The 22,845-nt window shown below is 30.5% G+C and overlaps 8 protein-coding genes across 8 annotated transcripts; 4 read left to right on the forward strand and 4 right to left on the reverse strand.

The window, feature by feature from the left end:
• Positions 1-508: 508 nt before the first annotated feature.
• Positions 509-4,012, forward strand: ZDS2 (Zds2p; the record flags this gene model as incomplete). The annotated part of the gene is made up of 1 exon (XM_064858031.1): positions 509-4,012. One exon carries the CDS (start codon positions 509-511, stop codon positions 4,010-4,012), a length of 3,504 nt encoding a protein of 1,167 aa, XP_064714738.1.
• Positions 4,013-4,544: 532 nt separating this feature from the next.
• Positions 4,545-4,895, forward strand: PWA37_001400 (uncharacterized protein; the record flags this gene model as incomplete). The annotated part of the gene is made up of 1 exon (XM_064858032.1): positions 4,545-4,895. One exon carries the CDS (start codon positions 4,545-4,547, stop codon positions 4,893-4,895), a length of 351 nt encoding a protein of 116 aa, XP_064714739.1.
• A 1,739-nt stretch (positions 4,896-6,634) lies between these two features.
• Positions 6,635-7,309, forward strand: URA5 (orotate phosphoribosyltransferase URA5; the record flags this gene model as incomplete). The annotated part of the gene is made up of 1 exon (XM_064858033.1): positions 6,635-7,309. One exon carries the CDS (start codon positions 6,635-6,637, stop codon positions 7,307-7,309), a length of 675 nt encoding a protein of 224 aa, XP_064714740.1.
• Positions 7,310-7,696: 387 nt separating this feature from the next.
• On the reverse strand, positions 7,697-8,533 carry SEC65 (RNA-binding signal recognition particle subunit SEC65; the record flags this gene model as incomplete). The annotated part of the gene is made up of 1 exon (XM_064858034.1): positions 7,697-8,533. One exon carries the CDS (start codon positions 8,531-8,533, stop codon positions 7,697-7,699), a length of 837 nt encoding a protein of 278 aa, XP_064714741.1.
• Positions 8,534-9,269: 736 nt separating this feature from the next.
• On the reverse strand, positions 9,270-12,728 carry MDM1 (Mdm1p; the record flags this gene model as incomplete). Its single annotated transcript, XM_064858035.1, has 1 exon — positions 9,270-12,728. The coding sequence occupies one exon, from the start codon at positions 12,726-12,728 to the stop codon at positions 9,270-9,272; it is 3,459 nt and encodes a 1,152-aa protein (XP_064714742.1).
• A 489-nt stretch (positions 12,729-13,217) lies between these two features.
• Positions 13,218-18,323, reverse strand: NUP188 (Nup188p; the record flags this gene model as incomplete). Its single annotated transcript, XM_064858036.1, has 1 exon — positions 13,218-18,323. One exon carries the CDS (start codon positions 18,321-18,323, stop codon positions 13,218-13,220), a length of 5,106 nt encoding a protein of 1,701 aa, XP_064714743.1.
• Positions 18,324-19,961: 1,638 nt separating this feature from the next.
• CAC2 (Cac2p) lies at positions 19,962-21,527 on the forward strand (the record flags this gene model as incomplete). Its single annotated transcript, XM_064858037.1, has 1 exon — positions 19,962-21,527. One exon carries the CDS (start codon positions 19,962-19,964, stop codon positions 21,525-21,527), a length of 1,566 nt encoding a protein of 521 aa, XP_064714744.1.
• A 233-nt stretch (positions 21,528-21,760) lies between these two features.
• Positions 21,761-22,252, reverse strand: CUE4 (Cue4p; the record flags this gene model as incomplete). The annotated part of the gene is made up of 1 exon (XM_064858038.1): positions 21,761-22,252. One exon carries the CDS (start codon positions 22,250-22,252, stop codon positions 21,761-21,763), a length of 492 nt encoding a protein of 163 aa, XP_064714745.1.
• Positions 22,253-22,845: the final 593 nt, after the last annotated feature.

Here is a 22,845-nt window from a genome sequence, read left to right on the forward strand (position 1 = left end):
TGATAGTTGAAAAACCCATTCTTCTCCATTATCCCCCCAGTATATCCAGGACAAAGTTTCCTGTATGGAGTGAAAAGTAATAAAAACTCGAGCAGCTTAAAGACACCACGAAAGCATACATCCATATACACACATTATATTCGAACAGATGTATGTGTAGGAAGATCCACTGGTGATTTGATTTATACTTCTAGGAAACCAAGTCGAACAAACTAAACAAACCAAGCATTACTTCACACATACACACATATACACATTTTCTTTCTTCTCTTCTCTTTCCTTTTCTCTTCTTTTGTTATAGATTATAGAATATTCCATTCCTTTTTTCCTTTTATATTTATCATATTATAGACTTATATACATATTCAGTTCTGTCCACATCCATTTTCTCCCATTTTATCTTCTATCTTTTCTCATTATTATTATTATTATTTTTTAGTTACATTCCATTCAAGAAACATTCCTACACACACATACACACAGATATATATATATATATGATTCAACTATGTCAAGCCAATTATTAAGAAACAGAAATAGTGAACCAATTAAAAGATCAATCATATCAGATATCAAAGATAAAAGAAAATCAGATGTCTTAATAGCTGCAAAATCTTTAGATCACGAGGTCCAAAATGTTAAAAATTTGAAAAGATTGTCTATTGGATCAATGGATCTTTTAATTGATCCAGAATTAGAATTCACTGTCAATAACAATAAATATGATATTAATAATGATGCTATCATCACTACAACAACTACTACAACTGCTACAACTGCCACTACCATTACTGCTAATTGTTCAGAGTTTGAAAGTGATGAAGATAATAGTATTGAGATCACCAGAACTGAATATCTTCATCATGATAATTCATCTTCATCTTTAGTGTTGAGCAATAATTTCACCAATAGTGATAACCATTCCATATCGGTCGATTCAGATAAAAATCTCAATAGTCAATCAGCAAAAGATAATAAAATTATATCTAATAGAAGATTGAGTGGAGTCGGATCCTTGAAAAGAGGCTCAAACAATATTTATAGAAACACAAGGAAACCTTCGTCTCAATTCCAAACACAAGACAATGATCTCACTGCCACCAACAACAATAAAGAATCTTCTGCTTCAATTGCCACTGCAAACAAACACATCAAGAACAATTTGTTATGGGTTCCCGCTAGTCAACATCCACATGTTAAACCACAAAATTATTTAGAATTGGTTCAAGATACTTTGCAAAATATTAGTTTGGATTCTGATATCATGCAAACAGCCGACTCGCTGGAGAATTCAGAAAATGTTAAGGATGATGATAAACAAGTACATCAAGGTACATTGGATGCAGATATAAATAAATCTCTAAGAAGACACAGTTCTATAGTTAAGAGACCCTCAATACTAAGAAGATCTTACAATGGTTACGAAAATGATAATAAAGAAGATGTATCGACTTCCAACAATAATAATAATGATAACAATGATAACAATAATAATGCTGATAATAATAATATAAATCACAATACAAACAAAAACTCAACCATAAATTTTGAAGGTAAAAGATCTGTCTCATTGAAAGATATAACTGAAGAATTGACTAGGATTTCATACAGTGTAGGATTAACTAATAATGATGCAATCACACTGGCCAGGACCCTAAGCATGACAGGATCATACACAAATCCTGATCTATCCGATAACTCAGATAGCCTTCAAGATCTTCACAGTAGCCTATCAGGCACAGATAATGAAAACGAATTCGCCTCAAATATGTTAATGAAAAATGGTATCACAATCCCAAGCAGATCTTCCTTAAGAAGAAGTAAATTCAATACTTATAAAATAAAAGGAGCAACTCCCTCAGGTATAACCGATAAATCATCTGCTTTGAAATATAGCTTATCAGATGAACTATTAGATAGGAGAAAACAATTGCCATTTTTATATTCAAACAAAAAAAGTAACACTAATTATACCCATAACAACAATAACAACAACACTAACCGTAGTATAAGTGAACATCACCAATACTCTAATAGTACAGAATCTCCAGGTTCAATAAGTGATCTATATGATCATTATAGACATTCTAGCGGTGATTGGGATGTATCTGATACCACATCTCAATTACATGATGGGGAATCTCATGAATCACATACTTCTCAAGATACTAGTCTCAACTCACAAGAAACATCAAACGATAGCGTATTATATAGACCTTCCCAGGGACAACAATTTATATCTGAAAGATTTACTGATAATACAAAGGAACAAATAGAAAATGAGAGACCGTGGTCATGGATCGATACAGAATCTAGCTCGGATAATCTACAAAATTTTACTGAAGATAGAGAATCGATAGAAATAGAGGGTGACAAGCTAGACAATGATGATCATCCTGATTTTATTAATTTGATGGTTGTCACCAAAAATAAATCTTCTGAAAAGATTAATCATTCAAAAAATCGCCATTTACCAATATTTAACTTAAATTTATACTCTGAAAGAAAAGAGGAAACCACTAATACAAAATCGAATGATAAAACAAACACATCCAAACAAAAAAATATGTCTGATTCTAATAATCATAGTGTCAATGAACTAATTGATTCCAGTGAATCACTACAAAATAACTCGACAGCAAATACCATCACCACCAACAGCAACAATAATATAAATCCAAACAAAAATGATAATGTAAAAAAATCATTACTAAATAATAACAAGGATGAAATTCCAGAAACAAGAAAAGAAACATTAGAGGAGAAATTTGTAAAATTATTTAAGAGAAGACATCACAGTAATAAAACCACAGGATCCTCAAGTATCAAAGGGTTCTCCAGTAGGTCACAGACTCAAGAAGAACTTAGAAAAAAAATATCTAAATTTAGATCAAGAAATAAAAAAGATCATGTTAATAACTCGCCTACAAACAAGAATAATCCTACTAATGAAAATAATATTAATACGACCACTATTGAACAGACTAATCGTGAGATAAATACGAACTTTTCAGTAGATGATCCAATTCATAGGCAAATAGCCGTATCTGAACAACCAAAAATCAATGTCACATTACAAGACATGTCTTATGATGGAAAAAGAGCAAATAGAGAAAAAGAAAAAGGGGAAAAGGGACTGGAAGTCAAAGAAGGAATAGAAGAAGAAGAAGAAGAAAAAGAGGAAGACACAACTACATTACCTGCTCTTCAACCCGCTGTCAGTGTTACCAGTTCTAAACAGACAAACTCCTCCCCAACATCCTTGCAACTGGAAAATAACACCACCACTCTTACAACCACCTCTGACAATAATGGTACTCATGTTGTGGAGACTGTTTGTGAATTAGATGGTGATGAATCTCAAGAATTAAGTAATTCGGAGTTACATATCCAAGAAAATAACATCACCACATTTGTAGATAATAATAACAACCTATTAAAGAATGACGCTCATAACAATAATAGTAGCCATGAATCATCTGCAGATTCTGTAGAGAATGGAGTTCCAGGTGTATTACCACCACGTAAATTGACCTTTGCAGATGTTAAAAGACCTGAGAGACCTAATGCACCAATCCAATTCACAGATAGTGCTTTTGGGTTTCCATTACCCATGCTGACTGTATCCACAGTGATTATGTTTGACCATCGGCTTGGAATCAATGTGGAAAGAGCCATTTATAGATTAAGTCATTTGAAGTTAAGTGATCCAAAGAGAGAGTTAAGACAACAAGTGTTGTTGAGTAATTTTATGTATGCATATTTGAATTTGGTTAATCATACATTATACATGGAACAGGCTAATGCAAACAATATTGGGAATATGCCGGGTGATGGATCACAAATGAATACATATGGGGAACATATAAATCAACAAAGAATGGTGGGATCCATTGATGAAAAATCAAACATTGAGGCAAACACAAATGCAAGTACAAGTGCATATGGAAATTCGTATACTACAGAACATAATGAATCGAATGAAAGTATTATAATACCTGATATTTCCTAACTATAACAACAATAAAATAAAAAGAAAAACAGGGAAAAGGGAAAAAAAAAAAGATCTTTTTTTATTTTTATATGTAATACATATTTATACATATATATAATTTGCATTAATTGAAAGCATGTTTGTTCATTATTGAAAATGCCCATTAACAACTATTTTTCGACTATATTATCTTATGTTGTCTCTATGTATTCTTTTCTCATAAATTTATTTACTTATTTATTTACTTATTTATTTTTTAAAGAAAAAGACAAACAGTTATCTCTTGAAGCGGATTTAGAAATTCCGGAAAAGAGGAATTAGCGAAAACTCGATTTATTTTTTAAAAAGAAATAAAAAAGAAAAGTGCAAGAGTAAGAAAAAAAGGAAAAAAAAATAAAAATTTTTTTTATAGAGATATGCAAGTATATATAGATATATATATAGATATATACATGAATAATTCAGCCAAAAAGAAAAAAAATTTTTTTGTATGCATAGAATGTGTAAGTAGTGTACAGGTCCGATCTAAGATATATAAAGAGTAAGAAAGATGTCTGGTTCAGATGGTAATTATCGTATGCTTATACTTTTAGAAGAAAAACTCGATGACAATGAAGTAGCAAATGAAAGTCAAGATATGAAAAACGAGGGTAAAGTAACAACAGTTAGAAAAACAAGTCATGAGTATTTAGACGAAATAAATCTGCCATTTACTGTGGATGAATTAGATATATTGAACGAATGGTTTGACAAATTTGATGAGGAAATATGTATACCTAACGAGGGACATATAAAATACGAAATAAGCAGTGATGGACTAATTATTTTGATGTTGGATAAAGAGATTGAAAATGTTTATCAAAAGATTTTAAAATTTGTTGAAAATCATCAAGCTTTATGAATATATTTTCTGAGACTGTATAACACAAAAAGGGAAGGAGAACTACGAGTTACGACAGGAATACAAGGATTCAGTCCATTTGCATTACATCATTCTTAACTATATTCTAATTCTAAACTAAATATGAAAACTACAAGAGACTGCAACATTTATAGACCATAAATACAAGCACATGTAGAATATATACATATATATGTATATTTGTCATATTGTAACTCAAGAATCAATAAAGTTCTATAATTTCCTATTCCCTATACTTCCTCCCAGTTCGATTCCCATTGTCTTCCATGTGTGACAAATCTTTTGTGCGTTTGTGTTTGTGTTTGTGTTTGTTTTTATTTTTATTTTTCGATCCTCAAATTCTGGGGTTCTCGACTCTTTAAAGTCTTGACTCAGTTTTGCTTTGTTTTTTTTTTTGTTTTATTTTGTTTTGTTTTGTTTTTTTCCTCTTTGGTTTCTTTTAAACTATGGAATAAAAAAAACAAAGAAACAAAAAAACAAAAAAAAAATTTTTTTTTCCTCACTCTTTCTTCTTCTGTCAATTCAGTTCAAGGTTTATATTTTATGTTTTGTGTTTTCTCTCGTTCCATCCCGTTGCTCCTTCCAAGTAATTAGTTTGATCACACTTATCCATCCACTCACTTTGTTCTACCAAACTCTCTCTACATTCTCTGTTGGATTCATTCAGTAGAAGTGTAGACAAAATCAAAAAAAAAACATCAACAACACAAAGTATAGCAACAACAAGAACAACGATTACAAGAAGAATAGTAATAGTCATAGTAATAGTAATAATCATAATCATACTCATAACCATAGTAATAATAATAGTAATAATAATGATAATCTATTATGGCATACATAAACTGTTCTCATATTATTTCACTCTCTATTCAGTTATTTTTTCTGGCTTAATTTCTTCTCTCAAGTTGCCCCAATTGATCTTAATGTCTGCTCTTCATGGTTCTCTTCTTTTTTTTTTTTTTTTTTTCCTTTTTCTTTTTTTCCTTTGATTTTTTTTCTCCTAGGCCATTTTGTTTTTTCTTTTCTTTTCTTTTCTGTCCTCTTGCATGTTTCACTGACAACCATCTTTCCGAATTTTTCGTCCTGTCTTCTCTAAAGCTTCTCTCTCTTTTGCTCTCCTGATTTCCTTTTCACTAAAAGTGAGCTAATCTTTTCTCTTAGCTTGCATTATCTATCGTTCGTAATGTCAGGAGAACAAAAATTGAACATTTTGTACTTGTATATCTTTTGTTCTTATTTTCTTTTTTTTTCTTTTTCCATTTTTCATTCTTTGATTCTATATATCAAAGTTTGACACTATATAATACTGCTTTTCGTTTCCAGCCTGCATAGATATTTCACCTAATCTTTTTAAAGGAATAAAAGTAAAAAAAAAAACCAAAAAAAAGTTAGCTGTATTAATATTTATATACCTATCAACATTGTTGTTACCATCCGTGCCGTTGCTTCTTTGACAAAAAGCAACGATCCATTATTACTACCACTCCTATTATTGTTGTTATCACTATCATCATTCCTTCTTTTCAAAACTGTTACAGCATAGCTTAGTATAGCATAGTATAGCATAGCATAGTATAACATACATATCCATATACAATACACAAGTGTACTCACATACATATCTATCTATCTATCTACTTACTTAATTTTTTATCTATTTATTTAATTTTTTTTTTTTTAAAGGAAATAAAAGAATAATAATAATAACAAGAACAATGCCAGTTATACTTGAAGATTACCAAAAAAACTTCTTAGAACTAGCCATAGAATGTCAAGCTTTGAGATTCGGCGAATTCACTCTGAAATCAGGCAGAAAGTCACCATACTTCTTCAACCTAGGGCTCTTCAACACAGGTAAATTGTTGTCCAATTTAGCTACAGCCTACGCCATCGCCATCATCCAATCCGATATAAAATTCGATGTCATTTTTGGTCCCGCCTATAAAGGTATTCCATTGGCCTCTATTGTCTGTGTCAAATTGTCCGAGATCGGTGGTTCGAAATTCCAAGATATCCAATACGCTTTCAACAGAAAGGAGGCTAAGGATCACGGCGAAGGTGGGAACATTGTTGGGGCATCCTTGGAAGGCAAGAGAATCTTGATTATCGATGACGTCATGACTGCCGGCACTGCTATCAACGAAGCATTTGAAATCATCAAGAAGGAAAAGGGACAGGTCGTTGGAAGCATCATTGCTTTGGATAGACAGGAAGTCGTAGACTTAGAATCCAAGGACCGTTTGAGTGCCACTGCTGCTGTTAGTCAAAGGTATAACATCCCAGTCTTAAATATCGTGTCGTTATCTCATGTTATGAGCTATTTGGAGACTAGAATGGGTTCTGAAGAAAAAAATAAAATCCAGGAATATCTTCAAGTTTACGGTGCTTGAATATAACCTCCCCCTGTCCTTCCTCCCCCATTCCTAAGAAAAAATAAATAAAAAAAAGAAAAAAAAAATTTTTTTCCATGGCACAATTATATATACATCTCTCTTATCTATCCATCGATTCATCAATCGATCAATGTATCAATCAATTAATCCATATATATATATATATCTGCTTCTACTTCTACCTATATAGAAATATATTATGTTAAAATGTAAATTGTTAACTATTTAGTTTTTTCATTCATATACATATTCATATATGTATGTGTATTGAATAAGAATGACCAACTATACACCTATCTTACATTTTTTGTTTCTTTTTTTTTAAAAAATTGGTGTTCAAATGTACACACACACATACATATATAGATTTACAAAATCTACTTACTACCTTCTAATAACTTTATATCTATTCTTTGGCATCTTCATAACCTTTTCTGGATTAGATGAGGTAACTTGTAATGGAGGTGGCATCTCATATAATGTCTTTGTAGCAGGGTGTCCCATTAACAATGGACTATGCAAAGGAACAATGTCGTTCATCTTAAAACCCCTCACTTTTGGAATCTTTTGAATCTTAATATTATCATAATCTGGTCCATATGGAATCTCCCTTAATGATGCAAGTGTGGTTGGATTTTCTTGTAAGTAATTAGCAATATCTTTGAATAATAGCCTTTTACCACCTTTCTCATAACGTGATTCCCCACCCCCAAGCGAATTCGGTAGAACTTTACCGTTTTCTTTCAGAAATACACGCACCCTACCTGGGTTACCGAAGTCTTGCGGATGTGTTTTATCACTTTCAAAGATGGACACTAAACCCAAACTACGAACTGCATCAGATATGGTTTTAGCCAATGGATTCTCTACAGCTAAGTCTAATGGAACTCTTCTACCTTCTTTATGTGATCTATTCTTATCAAAATAACATGGATAAATTAGTTGAAATCTCTTAACTTGTCTTAAATCTTCCTTTGATATAGGTGCAGATTCCTCAATTTTTCCCGTCACAGGATTAATAAATGTAACCTGTTCTTTGTCCCTGTTTCTTATTGCTTCTTCTCTTCTTTTCAATTCTGCTTCCTCTATATCTTGACTTCTAACCACTGTTGGTGTTATCTTTGGCGCAATTGGCGTCTTCAAAGAGGAATCAAACTCCGCAATATCCATCTCCAAATTATCAATGTCTTCATAGTCCTCAATTTCTTCTAGTGTTGGCATTTTTCTTCACGTTCAAATAATGCTTTTATATTATTACTCTTGCTTTTTTTTCTCTTTTTTTTTTTATTTGTTTTTTTTTGTTAATATCCAAAAAAAAAAGTTCTTATTTTATCCTTAACCTTCTGTCTGTTTCGACTTAGGCTTTAATGTTTAACTTTGAGCAAAAAGTGTTAAATTTTTATTTCATTTGCCATACTACGCCATTGCAATATCATGTTCATCTTTAATTTTTTGTTTTGTTCTACAATTATTTTTTTACTTTTACTTATACTTTTATTTTTTTTTTTCAACAACAACCAGGAGCGAAATTTCATATCTATAGTTTTTTTTCAAATTTACCCTAACAAACTATTCAGGGTCTTTTTACCAAAAACATAACAATAGCTGTAGAAATCCTACTGTTCTATACAAAATTATACATGCATTCTCCTTTCCCCTTCTCTTATTTACTAATGATTATATTATTGCATGTTAAAAAGCTAAGCAATATTGCCAAAACATTATATAGAGAAAAAATATGACATATATCTATAATTAAAACGATCTAAATCACAATGTAAAATAATGATTAAATTACACATTTACTTAAAGTCCATTTTATAGTTATCCATATCTATATCTGTACGACAGAATCCCAGAAATAAAATGAATTTAAGTACTGATCCTTACTTTTTTCTTTATATCCTTGTATTTTTCTTAATACTACTACTACCTACTACTACTATTGTTAATGAACTTAATGCTCAGCTGTGTTTTTGAAAAACACGTCATCTAATATAATATCAATGACTTCTAATAATAAAGATGCATTTAAACAACGTACCTGCACCAAATCATGTATCCTAGATGCAGCATCCTGTGCATGTCTACGACCAACAACTTTACCACACACTTCAGTAAATAACATACTTAACAATAATCTGGAGTCCTTTCTTGTTTGTTTTCTTTCAGAGGTGGTTCTTTCAGCTTTCTCTTTTGTTTTCTTTCTTCTTTCCATTAATCCTCCTTCCCCCCATAGTGATTGTTTAACAACGATCAAATACTCATAAACATTCTCTGGTGATTGTAACTTGACTATACTATCTTTGATATATTTTTCAATAGTACCTCCAAGTAATTGTTGTAATACTAGAATGATAGCCCCGCCTCTCAACCATAATAAATTTGCTTTATTTAAAGAAAATAAGGATATAAATAAATCACATACAGGTTTTAGTAAAGATACATTCGACGCAGTACCTCGTTGAATTAATCTTACACCATTGTTAATTTCATTTTCTCTTATTTGATCATCTATTTTGTTATCTGTACCGTTAATTAATAATGATCCACTTGTAACATTACTATTGTCATCACTCAATTGTGATGATGTTTCTGATAATGGACTATTCTCCAAATAATTGAGTTTATTGTCAATATATAATTGATCATGTTTATCACTAATACCGTTATTATTGAATAGAGTTGAATTCTTCAATGTATGGATATGAAAACTAAGAGATTCAGTTAAAAACCTTCGAAACAAATCATCTTGACATATTTCAGGATAATCTAATAAATTATTTAAATATAATTCAAACCTAGCACGCCTATCCTCGTAAAGTTCCTTTAAAGATAATTGAAAACCCCATTTCATATTCCTTTTTGGTGGAAATAATTTTCCAATAGACTCCTGAGAGAGAATTGTAGAATATCTTTGTTTCAAATATTTATGCAAGGTATAAAATTCACTATAGCGCCTGGGTATCTCCCAAGATGTGACTTGCTCTTTATAAACATGATCAACATTGATAACATAAAAAACAACATTTCGTATACTACTAATCTGTGAATTTTCGTAATAACAATTAATATGAGTTGTAGTGTTTTTATATAAACTATTGGCATTTTCTTGGATTGATAGTTGTTGCATTAAAAGTTCCTTCTTTTCAAGGTCCCGAAGTAATGATCTCTGTGATTTATCTAATAATTTCAACTGTTTTTTATTATCCATTAGATCAGCTTTTAATATAAGGTGCTTTAACAGATCTAACTCCTTTTTAATTTCCTCAATGCCTAAACTTAGCTGGAACATTTCGTTTTTTAAAGTAGAAAAATTATAACAATTATCATTCATTGTATCACTAATATATCTCGATGCCATTGAATCTGTGGATTTATTTAGGGATTCATTATATTCTTGGTATGGTCTACTTTTTATTCCAAAATTAAGCATATGTTGATTATCTAAAATTGTATTAATCATATTAGATGGTGCCATGTTAGAAGCCGAACCAGGCTGCTTATCCTCTACAAAATCTTTTAACGAGTCACTATTTTTTATATCAAAGTTATCACTATCACTGATAATTTCTTCAAGTTCTTCAGTAAGATTTGGATCTGCAAACATCATCACAGTATTTGTGGAACAGTCAATAACTGAATTGTGTTTACTTTTCTTCAATAGAGATTCTGGCTTAGGAGAAAAATACACCGAGTACACTTGTGTTGAAATGAATTCTGGAGAAGTTATCATTTTCATCATGATATTCGATTTTTTAAATAAAACAAAATATTTTTCAGATAGTATCTTCTGTGCTTGTTCTTGCAGTAGAAAAAGACTCTTTCTTGCTAAGAGAAACACCTCACTTTTTTGCAATTGTTCATTTTCTATGAATAATTCAATGTTTTTAACTAATCCTTTATCCAGTGCCAACATTACTTCAAAATTACTATCTGAAAAAAATTGGGTTTTTATATTATATAAATGAGATGATTCAGCTTTGGAAAATTTAACTATGATCTCTTGTGAGTCAATTTCTTCCAGTGGAATTTTAAGTGAATTAACTGATATCCAAAAATCTAAATATATTACAGCAATTTTGTAATTATTCGTGTATAAATACCTTCTGAAGAAAGATATACATGTTTTATCAGTAAGAAAAACACTGTCAAGTGTTATGTCTGATATAAAATCTTCGAGTTCCTTCAAAATATCTTTATCTAATTCTCTATGGGAGGGAATCGACATTTTTGGTTCGATATATTTTAGTTTTGTATCCAACATATTCAATGAAATTAGAATTCTTTTTTTCAAAGTCACTTCTTCTCTAGATGTTTTTCTTTCTGCATCTGAGGGGGAATCCCTGTTTTCTAATTTTAAAAGTTTAATAGCTAATGCAAATTTAGTACTACGTAAATCACTGTATGTATGTAATAGGTTAAGTTGTCTTAGAAATGCTTCAAATTCTTTAGTTGTAGTACCAAAATCCAAATCCAAATCAATTGAACAATCATTTATTCTAGAGACATCTTCATAATCATTTAACTTTTGTGGTTCTTTAATTCCCTTCATTAATATTCTTCTTACTTTATGAATTTGGTTTCTTTCTCTTAAGACTTTCTTCGATAAATTAACAAATGCCAAGTTCCAGTCATCAGGATCACTAAATTTCATAACTAATGGTGTAAATATATTAGCAGTTAGAATCTCCCTCATCAGGATAGAAACAAAGGGTGATTCTAATTCTTCCGGAGATACTAAATAAGGAAGCAATTGTAAAATGATTTTTTTCAAATGAATTGCAACTCCTCTTTCCAAAATATCTGGATTTTCGTCAATTGCAAAATGTAATGTTTTAAATTTCTTATACTCTTCAATAAGACTTGACTCTGATATTGACAATTTTGTATGATTTTTGTTAACCAGTCTTTCAATTAGGTTTCTTTTGGCCTTAATAAAAGAATTAAAATGCAATGTTAATAAAGGTATCAATTTTGACAATATTAATGTAACAAAATCGCAATCTTTTAATTTACGAGTAGCATTGTCTACTGCTTTTAAAAGTATTTTGTTCAATTCTTTAGGGAACCTTGAATCAGGTGTTTGGTCAATTCTTTCAAACCATATCATCACATAATCTCTAATAATGAGATATATAATCTCTCGTAATTCATTTGAAATTTCAGAATTAGTATCAAATATATACTCTGATTTATCTGAATCAACAGTGATCCCTTTAGGGTATTGATTTATATCTAGAAGCTTAGGTAAATATAGTTTTCTATCTTCAAACGTGATACATATTATCTGATAACCAACATACCCGCACACTAATAAGAAACAAGTCTTCAACAAAGCAAATATTCCCTTACAAATAGTGATATATATTAATAATATAGATATCCCATAAAGTAATTTAGTTTTTTTGGTCATATCATTACATTCAATTAATTTTGATTTTTTGGCTACATAAAATTCTTAAATCTAAAATACCTACATATATCTGAAATGGATGTTAATAAATCCAAGGTACCCTTCAGAGATTTAATAATACGCTAGGCTAGGCTACACATATAGTAGATAACAAAAGGATCCAAGCCTGATAGGGTTTGTACTATAAGTGCTTTCCCACACAGCATATCAATTTAGAATTAACCTATCTTCATTTTTTTTTAACAGTATAATTTCTTAACATCTTTTTTCTACCGGTTCGAAGAAATATTAAACGAGACAAAATATTACAAATATACGAGATGTTTTAGTATACTAACCTAAAGCAAACATCAAAAAAATATATCTAAATTCATTAGAATTCAAGTTAAATTAGCTTACACAAAGATCCTACATTTCTATTTACATAATCTATACTTTTCTCTTATTTTTACGAAATTATATACTTCACTTCAAATAGAGGTCATTGAATTATAGATCTGTTACCAGGGCTTGTTGAAGTTCCTTGATATCATTGTTGATCTCATTAACCAATTGTTCACGAAGTAAAGGATTGTTTAATTTTTCATTTTCTTCAATTGTCATTGCTACTATCCTTGAATTGAGATATTTAGGATGAGTTAAAAGATTACCCAACGTATCATATAAATCAGATCTTTCGTATTCTTCATCCAACCCATAAATTAGTCCAAGTGAATCATCCTCAGTTTGCTTAGTATCATCATAATTGTTTTTCAGATATTCTTGGTAATTTAATGTATCTAACATCTTTTGAAGCATGATCAATTGTGAAGTTTCTCTAATCAATGCTGTGGATATTGCCAACTTGCTATTAGTCCAACTTGCAATCGAACATTGTACTTGTTTATCAAAATATTTTAAGAAAACACATGTTTCAGCGAGGACAGATTTTCCAAATAGACTTAGTAAAAGCAATATTATTGATAATAGTCCATTACTCCAAATGTCATGTAATACTAAATTATATTCTGGTCTAATGTTACCCTTTTGTATTATCACAGAGAGAGGACTTTCCAAAAGAGTAACAAATAGACCATTACAAATAAATTGGTCTGCAATTTCAGGAATTGTGCATAATTCAGATATTGCATTTAATGCCAGGCTACCTGACACATTTTGAAAATTATTTTGTAATAAATGAGCATTCGAATATAGGTTCAATATAACTTGTATTGTACCACTTTCACACAAAGATGAAGCTAAAATTTTATTAAAATTTTCAGAAGGATTGAATGATCTAATTACGATGAATAACCGCATTAACAGTGATATGTCCTGAACCCTTTCTTCAATCATAAACATGGCCATCTCTTTTTGAGATTTTAATGGATTGGAAATATCTGCTAACATTTTATGCAAAATTAAATAGATACCTTTAGAAAAGGCCAATTCAAAAAATTCCAATAACTGATCTGACGCCAACTCGAGAAATTTTGCAGAATCTTTAACCAAACTCAAAACAATCAAAACGCAACGAATAACTGTTCGATATTCATTTTTCCTTAGACATGTCATGATTTTTTCAAAATAATTAACCTCACTTGATTTAAATGTAGTAATTAATAGTTTAAGCATTTCAAATAATTTTTCTACGGAGACGTCACTTCCTGATTTTTGGCAGAAATACAAAATATAAAACACTAATTCAACCCTCTCATGATATAATTGTGAATAACTGTCTTTACTAGATGTTATTTGACTATTCATTTCTAAGAAATGGATAATAATATCAATAAAATGTGCATTGGGAGCACCATTAATTTTAATATAAGATGTAATAAATGCACCCCAAGACTTAGCTCCAGAGATTTTATAATGATTGTATTGAATATTGGATGCTACCAATTTAACTTTGTGAAAGAATCCAGACTCCTTTATGGAACCATACCAACGTGCATCATCCTTAAACCACTTATTCATTAATTCCAGGTTAAAAACAGAGTTCTCAACTCCACCAATAGATAATGAAAACTGAGTCATCCTAAATTTATTCAATGTATAGGATGGATATGTGGAATTAAATTCATTTACATAGTTTTCCTGAATGTCATTATTATCCCCCGCATTATCGAAATATGGTTTAATTTTGGTAAATAAGTTTTTATCATCCAATAATTTATAGACCGCAGAAGTTTTCTGAGGACAAATGTAAAGATATAATGCAAAAATTTCAATAATTTTTGAGACTGCTCTGTACTGTTCAGTAATAAATTGTATATCATCTTGATCTATATCATTAAGATTTTTTGGGACAAATGAATTGAATTTATTCAACAGCACATCAAGAAATTTTGAATCATTAGTTAAATTTTTAGAATGTATCCAGGAATTTAATGCATATGAAATACAATCCAACAAAGCACATAATACACCTTCTGGATATTTATTTATGCTCATAATATTACTCTTTAATATATTGATAATAGATTTGTCAGAATTTATATTTATGGTATTATCACCATTTGCATCTTTCTCATTATGACGTGCCCTTGTTATAATATCACCGGTTAAAAATAAGACAGTTAACCCATCTTGCTTACTTTGCAATAAAGACCCAATAAAATTATAAATATCTTTCAATAAATTAAAGTCATTTATAGATGATTTCAGATCATTCGATACATTTTGAAACATATCCTTTGCTGCAGTTTCTCCTAAATATGAAAGTAAAAATGGGTAGCTATCACTCCACGATATGCTAACCAAAGTAATAAATAATTTAATAATGGAATTCTTTAATAAAATATTATTAATATAACGTTGAACTAATATCGAAATTGAATCAAATATATTATGTTCAAGAACACTTGGTGGTAATTTCAAAAAACTTCTAATAGATACCAGTAAATTTGTAAATTTAAAAGCTGAAATTATCAAATCCTTATAGTCTTCATCAAAAGTATTATTCCCATAAATAGAGTATTCTAAATCTGTGTATGAAGTTAAAATAGATAATAAAGTTTTCGTAGTGTAAGAATCAGTGCTTTGATTTTCAAGAAAAAATGCCACTATTGTTTCACTTGCCTGAGAAAGAATTCTTGTGATTTTCTCCTTGGTATTACAGGTTGGGTCAATACCATACACATTGTACAGGACCTTGCTGAAAAAATTAGTCAAATTTAGACACAATTTAAATTTATCATTCAGATTATTGAACTCCCAAAATTGACAATTTTCGAAAACATGTATAAAATGGACAGTAAATTTTTGTAAAAGTTCTTTCTTTGTTCTTTCTGATGTCGTACTATCCCTGGTAAAAGTGTGTTCAACTAATAAATTGATTAATACAGATAATTGAATTGTAAAGTCAAACTTACCATTCGGAAGTTCTAAAGTACCCAGAATTGTACTTATTAGTCCTGTTTTACCATATTTTTCCAACAGAGTAGAACGAATTAAATATGACCATACCAAATTTGGATAATATCCTGTCAACAGATTAGTAAATTTAGAACACTCAACCAAAACATTATAGTCTCTTTTGTTTAATGCAATCTCATAAATTTTAAAGATAACGGATATAACATTTTCATTATCCAAGGTAATCTGACTGGACATACTAGATAATATCTCTTGACTGCGGTCATACTCAATCACACTAGAATCTATGATAGTGGAAATTAATTTGATAATTGATATCATTAATTCTTTGGTAACATTATCCAAATTAGCACCATTATTGAAATATAAGGTTGATATATTTTGTAAAATACGGCCTAGTAAGGACCATCCACTATATTTGATAGAATAAATGATTAAATCTAAGTCAATATTACCATCTTCTATAGCAATACTACCAGACTTTTTTTGTCTAATATTGTTCTCTTTACCAATCAATGAAGTACTATTTGCTGCTGAAGTTCTGCTATTTGATGATAATTGTACCAATTGACCTTTAGTATCTTTTGGTATAGACATCATTACATTTTCTTCCAGTTCAAAAGGTGGCTTAACAAACGTTTCTCTCTTCATAATAATCAAATCTGATATATTGGAAGACGCAGAATCGTGCAAAGATACAATGGTACCATTATTACCTTGCTGATTATGTGATATATCTCCAATCATACCAACACTGTTTTCATCCAGTAGATCATAATCAATATCATTCAGCTTAGCCTTTGTTGCATACGTAGTTAACATTTTTAACTCAAAATTAGCAAATTCAGGTAATGCAGTAACCATATTAATGAAAGGTATTAAACCATCTTCTACTAGAGGTAATTTAGCTCTTAAAAGAGCAAACTTTCTGCTAAAAGTGTCACTTGATAAAAATTCTTCAGTGAAATGTGATGGCATATATAATAAAACAGTCTGGATCATTTTTGTTGTTTCAATATTCAATGGGATAAAATTCATTAAAAATGAGATAAATGAAGTCATGATGATTGGATACGTTAAATCGGCTTTTAAAGATGTAGTGATGTTTGTAATCTCTTCAAAAACGTTTAAATTTTCTGCTCTTTGAGCAAAGAAATTAAACATGACATTTAAGGGCACATTTGGATACTCTTTGTTATAGTCAGAAAGAAATATTTTGTCTTCTGATGAGAGCATGTTGTCATTTTCATCTAAAGTCTCTAATACCACCGATTTATAAAAAAGAATACATGCCCAAGAATAAGAAATTAGTGAATTTGAGGGTAAATTTTTATCAATAATATTTTGTAATTGGATAAATTTTTTAGAATCATTAAAAAATGAAGAATTTTCAATATTAAAAGAATGATATGCTGTATCAAAACCTAGGAACAGTAAAGAATTGATATTGATAAGTGAAATTAATTGCAACAGTACGGAATAAGGTATATCTGGTAAGATTGAGATTAAATCAAACTGACAAAATTGGGACCATAAATCTATATTATTAAACCAATTCAATATAGTATCGAAATTTAGGATTTCATTAGCATTTAAAATTAGGTCGGTTATCAATTTTAAAAGCTTAGAGAGATAGACCAAATCATTCATATTTTTCAAATGAACCAAATCCAAGAATGAATCCGATTCACCAGAAGAAATTTGGGAATTCTGATTAACTTTTTTGGAAGTCATCACTACCGATTGAATTGAGTCGATTAAGTTGTTAAGCAGTTTTAGTCTAGTATTAGGATTCTCTAGAATCCATTTATTCCAATCTGGATTTAAATCAGGTGTATCGATCAGAGTGGCGATAATATCAACAGCTGCTATTCTTTCATTCAGCACAGTTTGCAAATTCGGTTCAGCAAAAGATAAAACTTTACATATATAATTATAATTCAAAGAAAGGCGTTTAGACCATTGTAAAGCCAGTTTATGTTGATCTTCAGTAATTGTATAGGTGGTACCATCAATAAGTAGATCTGGATTAAATTTTATCTCAGTTGTGCTATTTGTATCCCATTTTAGCAGATCACAGATCGATTCTTTATCTTTAAATAATTGGTTATTGATTTGTTTTAAAGTGTCCTGATACAACAATTTATCTTTACTTTTGTCATCAAGTTGAATATAATTTTGTAAAAAATGATTAATTTTATTAAATAAAAAGTTCCCATCAAGATGTGAACTCATTGTTTTTTGTGATGTCTTCTTCAAGTACCTATAGAATCTCTGTTCTATTTTATATCTCTGTATAAGGAAACACTTTTGCTTCCTTCGGTATAAATGATAAACTTCCTTTCAATCTCGCGTACTAAATGTAGCTAGATAATATAAAGGTACACTTACAATAAATACTTTACTAGTTACTCCAAAATTGCAAAACCAAACCTCTTCTATCGAGTATCAAACAAGTTACTTTCGAAAACTCAGATTTTTTATTTTTTATTTTGATATTTTTGGTATTTGTGTTTGTTCTCCGCACTCGAGAAAAAAAAAGAAGAAAAAAAGAAAAAAAAAAAACTAACAATATATAGCACCCAACAGTAGAGGTATGGGTGTTATGTTTTTATAGACACGATTCCACCAACAAACTTATCAGTAGCAGAACAGTTGCCAAAGTCCAGCAACATCTGTTTATTACATACATGCATACCGACACACATATATTATCTAATGAGAATTATCCTATTTTTGTAACAACAAGAAGGATGAAATGTGTATAGATGGGACCCCACCCTATATATGACTATAATTATTCTGTGAAATACATCTCTCACAATATAATCAATCAATAAGGGACAATTGATGGAGAATAGGAGAAGAACAAAGACACAATTTCTTATTCTTACCCCTCCCAACACTATACTGATGCTTTACTATCAGCACAACTACGGCTCCAATAGATATAGTATTCTCCACGAAGAAGAAATGAGTCCATCGGGAATTTGACATGTGTGCTAGTTTTCTGATACTGTGTATGTGTATTATTATTTCCTAAGCCGTCGCCTGACGACTTGGTCTTCTTTCAACCGAACAAGAAAGAAGAATACAAAATTAAAAAAAGAGGAAAGAAAAAAGGAAAGCAGTATGGAAGCAAATCATTTGAGAACACATCAGCACTAACACACTAACGAAAGACGATACGACATATGCAAAAAACATCCAGGCATACATCTGCCCGGGTATGTATACACACACACATATATATATATATGTATGTGTGTGTGTTTGTACAGATGTCCGCACATAATATGTAGGTGAGATCGACCAGCTACGTGTGGACACCCAAGAAGAAAGCTCCTAGTGTGAGAAAATAAACCACGCAAGCGAAGGGGACGAAAAACCCAACAGGCGGGAGAGGGATTTCGGGAAACACAAGAGAAAACCAGACCAGATTTCTTGTCCCATATATATAGGCGTCACTGCACATCGTTTTATGTGACACGCACACACCGCCCATCTGCTCACCCGCTGCATTCATAATAAAATTTCTGGTAGAAAAAAGAAAAAGAGGAAGCAAAGAGGGTAACCCTGGAAAGTTTGATTAGGGCTTAAAAAGAATATTTCAGGTGTTTCTTTCTTTTCTTTCCTTTTCTTTTCTTTTCATTATTTTTTTTTTTTGGATTGTTCTGACAGAATCTGCTATCCTTTGAATAATAGAAAGCTCGACTAACAGTGTAATAAATATTGGAAAAAAAAAAAATAATTAGGAGCTATCAATTAAGCCTTTCGAGTGCTGGAACACTTCCCTGTCACAAATATGTTCGTCTTAACTGTACTGCTTTGTGGATTGTAAGGTATTACCAAGAAGATAAATTATTAAAAAGGATGGAAGCATCTAATTTGCAGATATATTGGCACGAATCCCAGCCTGTTTACAGTCTATGTTTCCCACCGTCGTCTAAATATGATCCGCAATTGCCCAAATTGTTTACTTCTGGAGGTGACAACAAGGTTAGAATCTGGAATTTAAACACAATAAAGAGTACTGCAAATGAGTCATGTTTTAAGATCGACACTATTGACTTCTTGACCTCTTTACAGCAGCATGAACAAGCCATCAATGTCATTAGATTCAATTCAAAGGGCGATATCTTAGCTTCCGCCGGTGATGATGGACAAATCCTCTTATGGAAAAGAAATTTAGACGGACAGTCAACTGGAGGGACTCCATTCGAATTTACCACTGACGAAGAAAATGAAAATGAAAATAATAATAAAGATAAAAATAAAGATAAAGATAACCACAGCAACAACAACAACCATGTTGACGGAAAGTCTATAAAAGAAGAGAATAAAGAATCCTGGTACGTCTGGAAACGATTAAGATTTCATTCTCATGCCCCTGAGATTTATGATCTAGTTTGGTCTCCATGTGATAATTATATACTTTGTGGATGTATGGATAATTTTATTAGAGTATTCCAAATACATACTAACAGCAACAAGGACGACGATAATGATGATCCTAGATGTATTTTTTCTTTAAAAGAACATAACCATTATGTTCAAGGTGTCACATGGGATCCACAAAATAAATATATCTTATCACAATCTACTGATAGGTCCATCAATGTATATAAATTAATATTTGATCATGAAAATAAACAATTACTAGATATCCAATTGCAGAACAGGATAATCAAATTGGATAAATCTTATATGTTCCATAATGAGACGTTGCCTTCATTTTTCAGAAGATTGACTATATCCCCATGTGGGAATTTAATTTTAGTACCAACTGGTATATCTAAAAATAATAATGATATAACTTCTTCTTTAACAACCAATACTAGTATTATCACCACCGCCACCACTAACAACAACAACAACAACAATAATAATAATAATAGCACAGAGGGTGCCAATTGTGTTTATATCTTTGCAAGATCAACTTTAAAAGATAATTTAAATAAACCAATAATGAAAATTTCAAATTTGAAAAAACCTGCTTTAATAATATCTTTTAATCCAAATTTTTATAAAATAGAATCAACAACCAGAAGTGAGTTTATTTCATTACCGTATAAATTAATTTTTGCTATTGCCACATCAAATGAAATTCTTATATATGATACAATAAAGGTCGAACCATTGGCTATAATAGGTAATTTACACTATACGCCAATAACCGATCTTACATGGTCACCAGATGGTAAATTTTTGATGATCTCTTCAACAGATGGGTTTTGTTCATATATATCCATAGATGCTAACAATTTATTTGGTCAACGATTAAAGAATGATGAAATTATGAAATTTAAAAATGTACCATCTGTTTCTGTACCAAATGATGTTACAATTGAAAATAAACCAAAACATAATATTATTAATATTCTACCAGTGAAAAAAAAAATTAAACCCAATAATAAACAAACAAATCCGACGACATAATCCTCTCTACACTGGATAACAAAATCATGATTTCTTATATATATATGTATGTATGTATAAAGAAACTTTATTATTTTATTCCATTTGAAGATAATACATAATTTCTACTATTTATCAAATACAACCATGAAGCAAATCATCATACTAGTAAATATTCAGGAATATACTTATTTACTTATTTATTTATTTATTTATCTAATAGTTAGTTATATACTTATTAGTCGTCAATTCCATCATTCTTCTTTATTATTCTTTTTATCATCATCATCTCCTTCATGTATTTGATTCTCTTCAGGAGGAAATGGGAATTCTTTCCCAGTTAAGAAATCGTCAACAGTGGCCTCAATAGACCCTGTATTTCTTAAGGAATATTCGATTTGTTTAACATCAAGAGTCGGTGCCAAAGTTTGAACAATCTCAATCATATCTACAGTGACTTCTCTTTTGACTCTTTTTACTACTGGGCTCTCCATTTGTTCCTGTATTAAAGTGCTACTGTTATTATCATTAGAACTATGATCATTACTATATTCTTCTTTTTTCACACCGTTGCTAGTATCTACCACACCATCTTTTTTTTCTTCGGAAATAACCTCTGTATTTTCCTGGTATCTAACACCTCTTATTAAAGGATTGTTAACACCTTTATTAAGCTGTCTTTGATTTCTTGCCCATAAGAAAGTTAAAAACAAAAATACAAAAAACAGTAAAGTAGAATTATCCATGAGGTGAGCAAACGATTATATTAAGTTGTATATAAAGTATTTGTATCTAATTTTTTTTTGTTCTTGCTTACAGTGAAAATATCGTTGAACAGCTAGCTAACTAGATAACAAAAATAGCATTTCTGTTATTCCATATCAATGATAGTGTTGAACCAACAATACTGATTAAATTACTACATCCACACTGTCATCTCCACTCCATCGTTTCCTATCTTATAGTCCGATTAATTTTAGTTTTTTATTTTTTGATTGGAAGTAAAGAACTGCCGTAAAGAATCGAACACAGGCGCAAGATACCAGAAGAAAATTTTTTCATTTTCTTTTTTTTTTCCCTATTTCCGACTTTTCTCCATTGCCAGACACATCACACATCCAGACACCCGCTCTATGTCTCCCTCAATTTGATCTCCTTTCCTTTTTTCTTTTAATTTTTCCTGCTGGTGTCTGGGTGTGCTTCTCTACAACAGCAGCGACGGCAAATCCGAGGGACAAAAAATGAAAAAAAAAAGGAAAAAGAAAAACGGAAAAAAGAGTGAGATCAAATTGAGAAGAAAAAAAAACAAAAAAAGAACAAAGGGGTGGGGATAAAGGGG

This window comes from Arxiozyma heterogenica (assembly GCF_036370985.1).
Source record: "Arxiozyma heterogenica strain weizmannii chromosome Unknown scaffold_17, whole genome shotgun sequence".
In the NCBI taxonomy this organism is placed as follows: Eukaryota; Fungi; Ascomycota; class Saccharomycetes; order Saccharomycetales; family Saccharomycetaceae; genus Arxiozyma; species Arxiozyma heterogenica.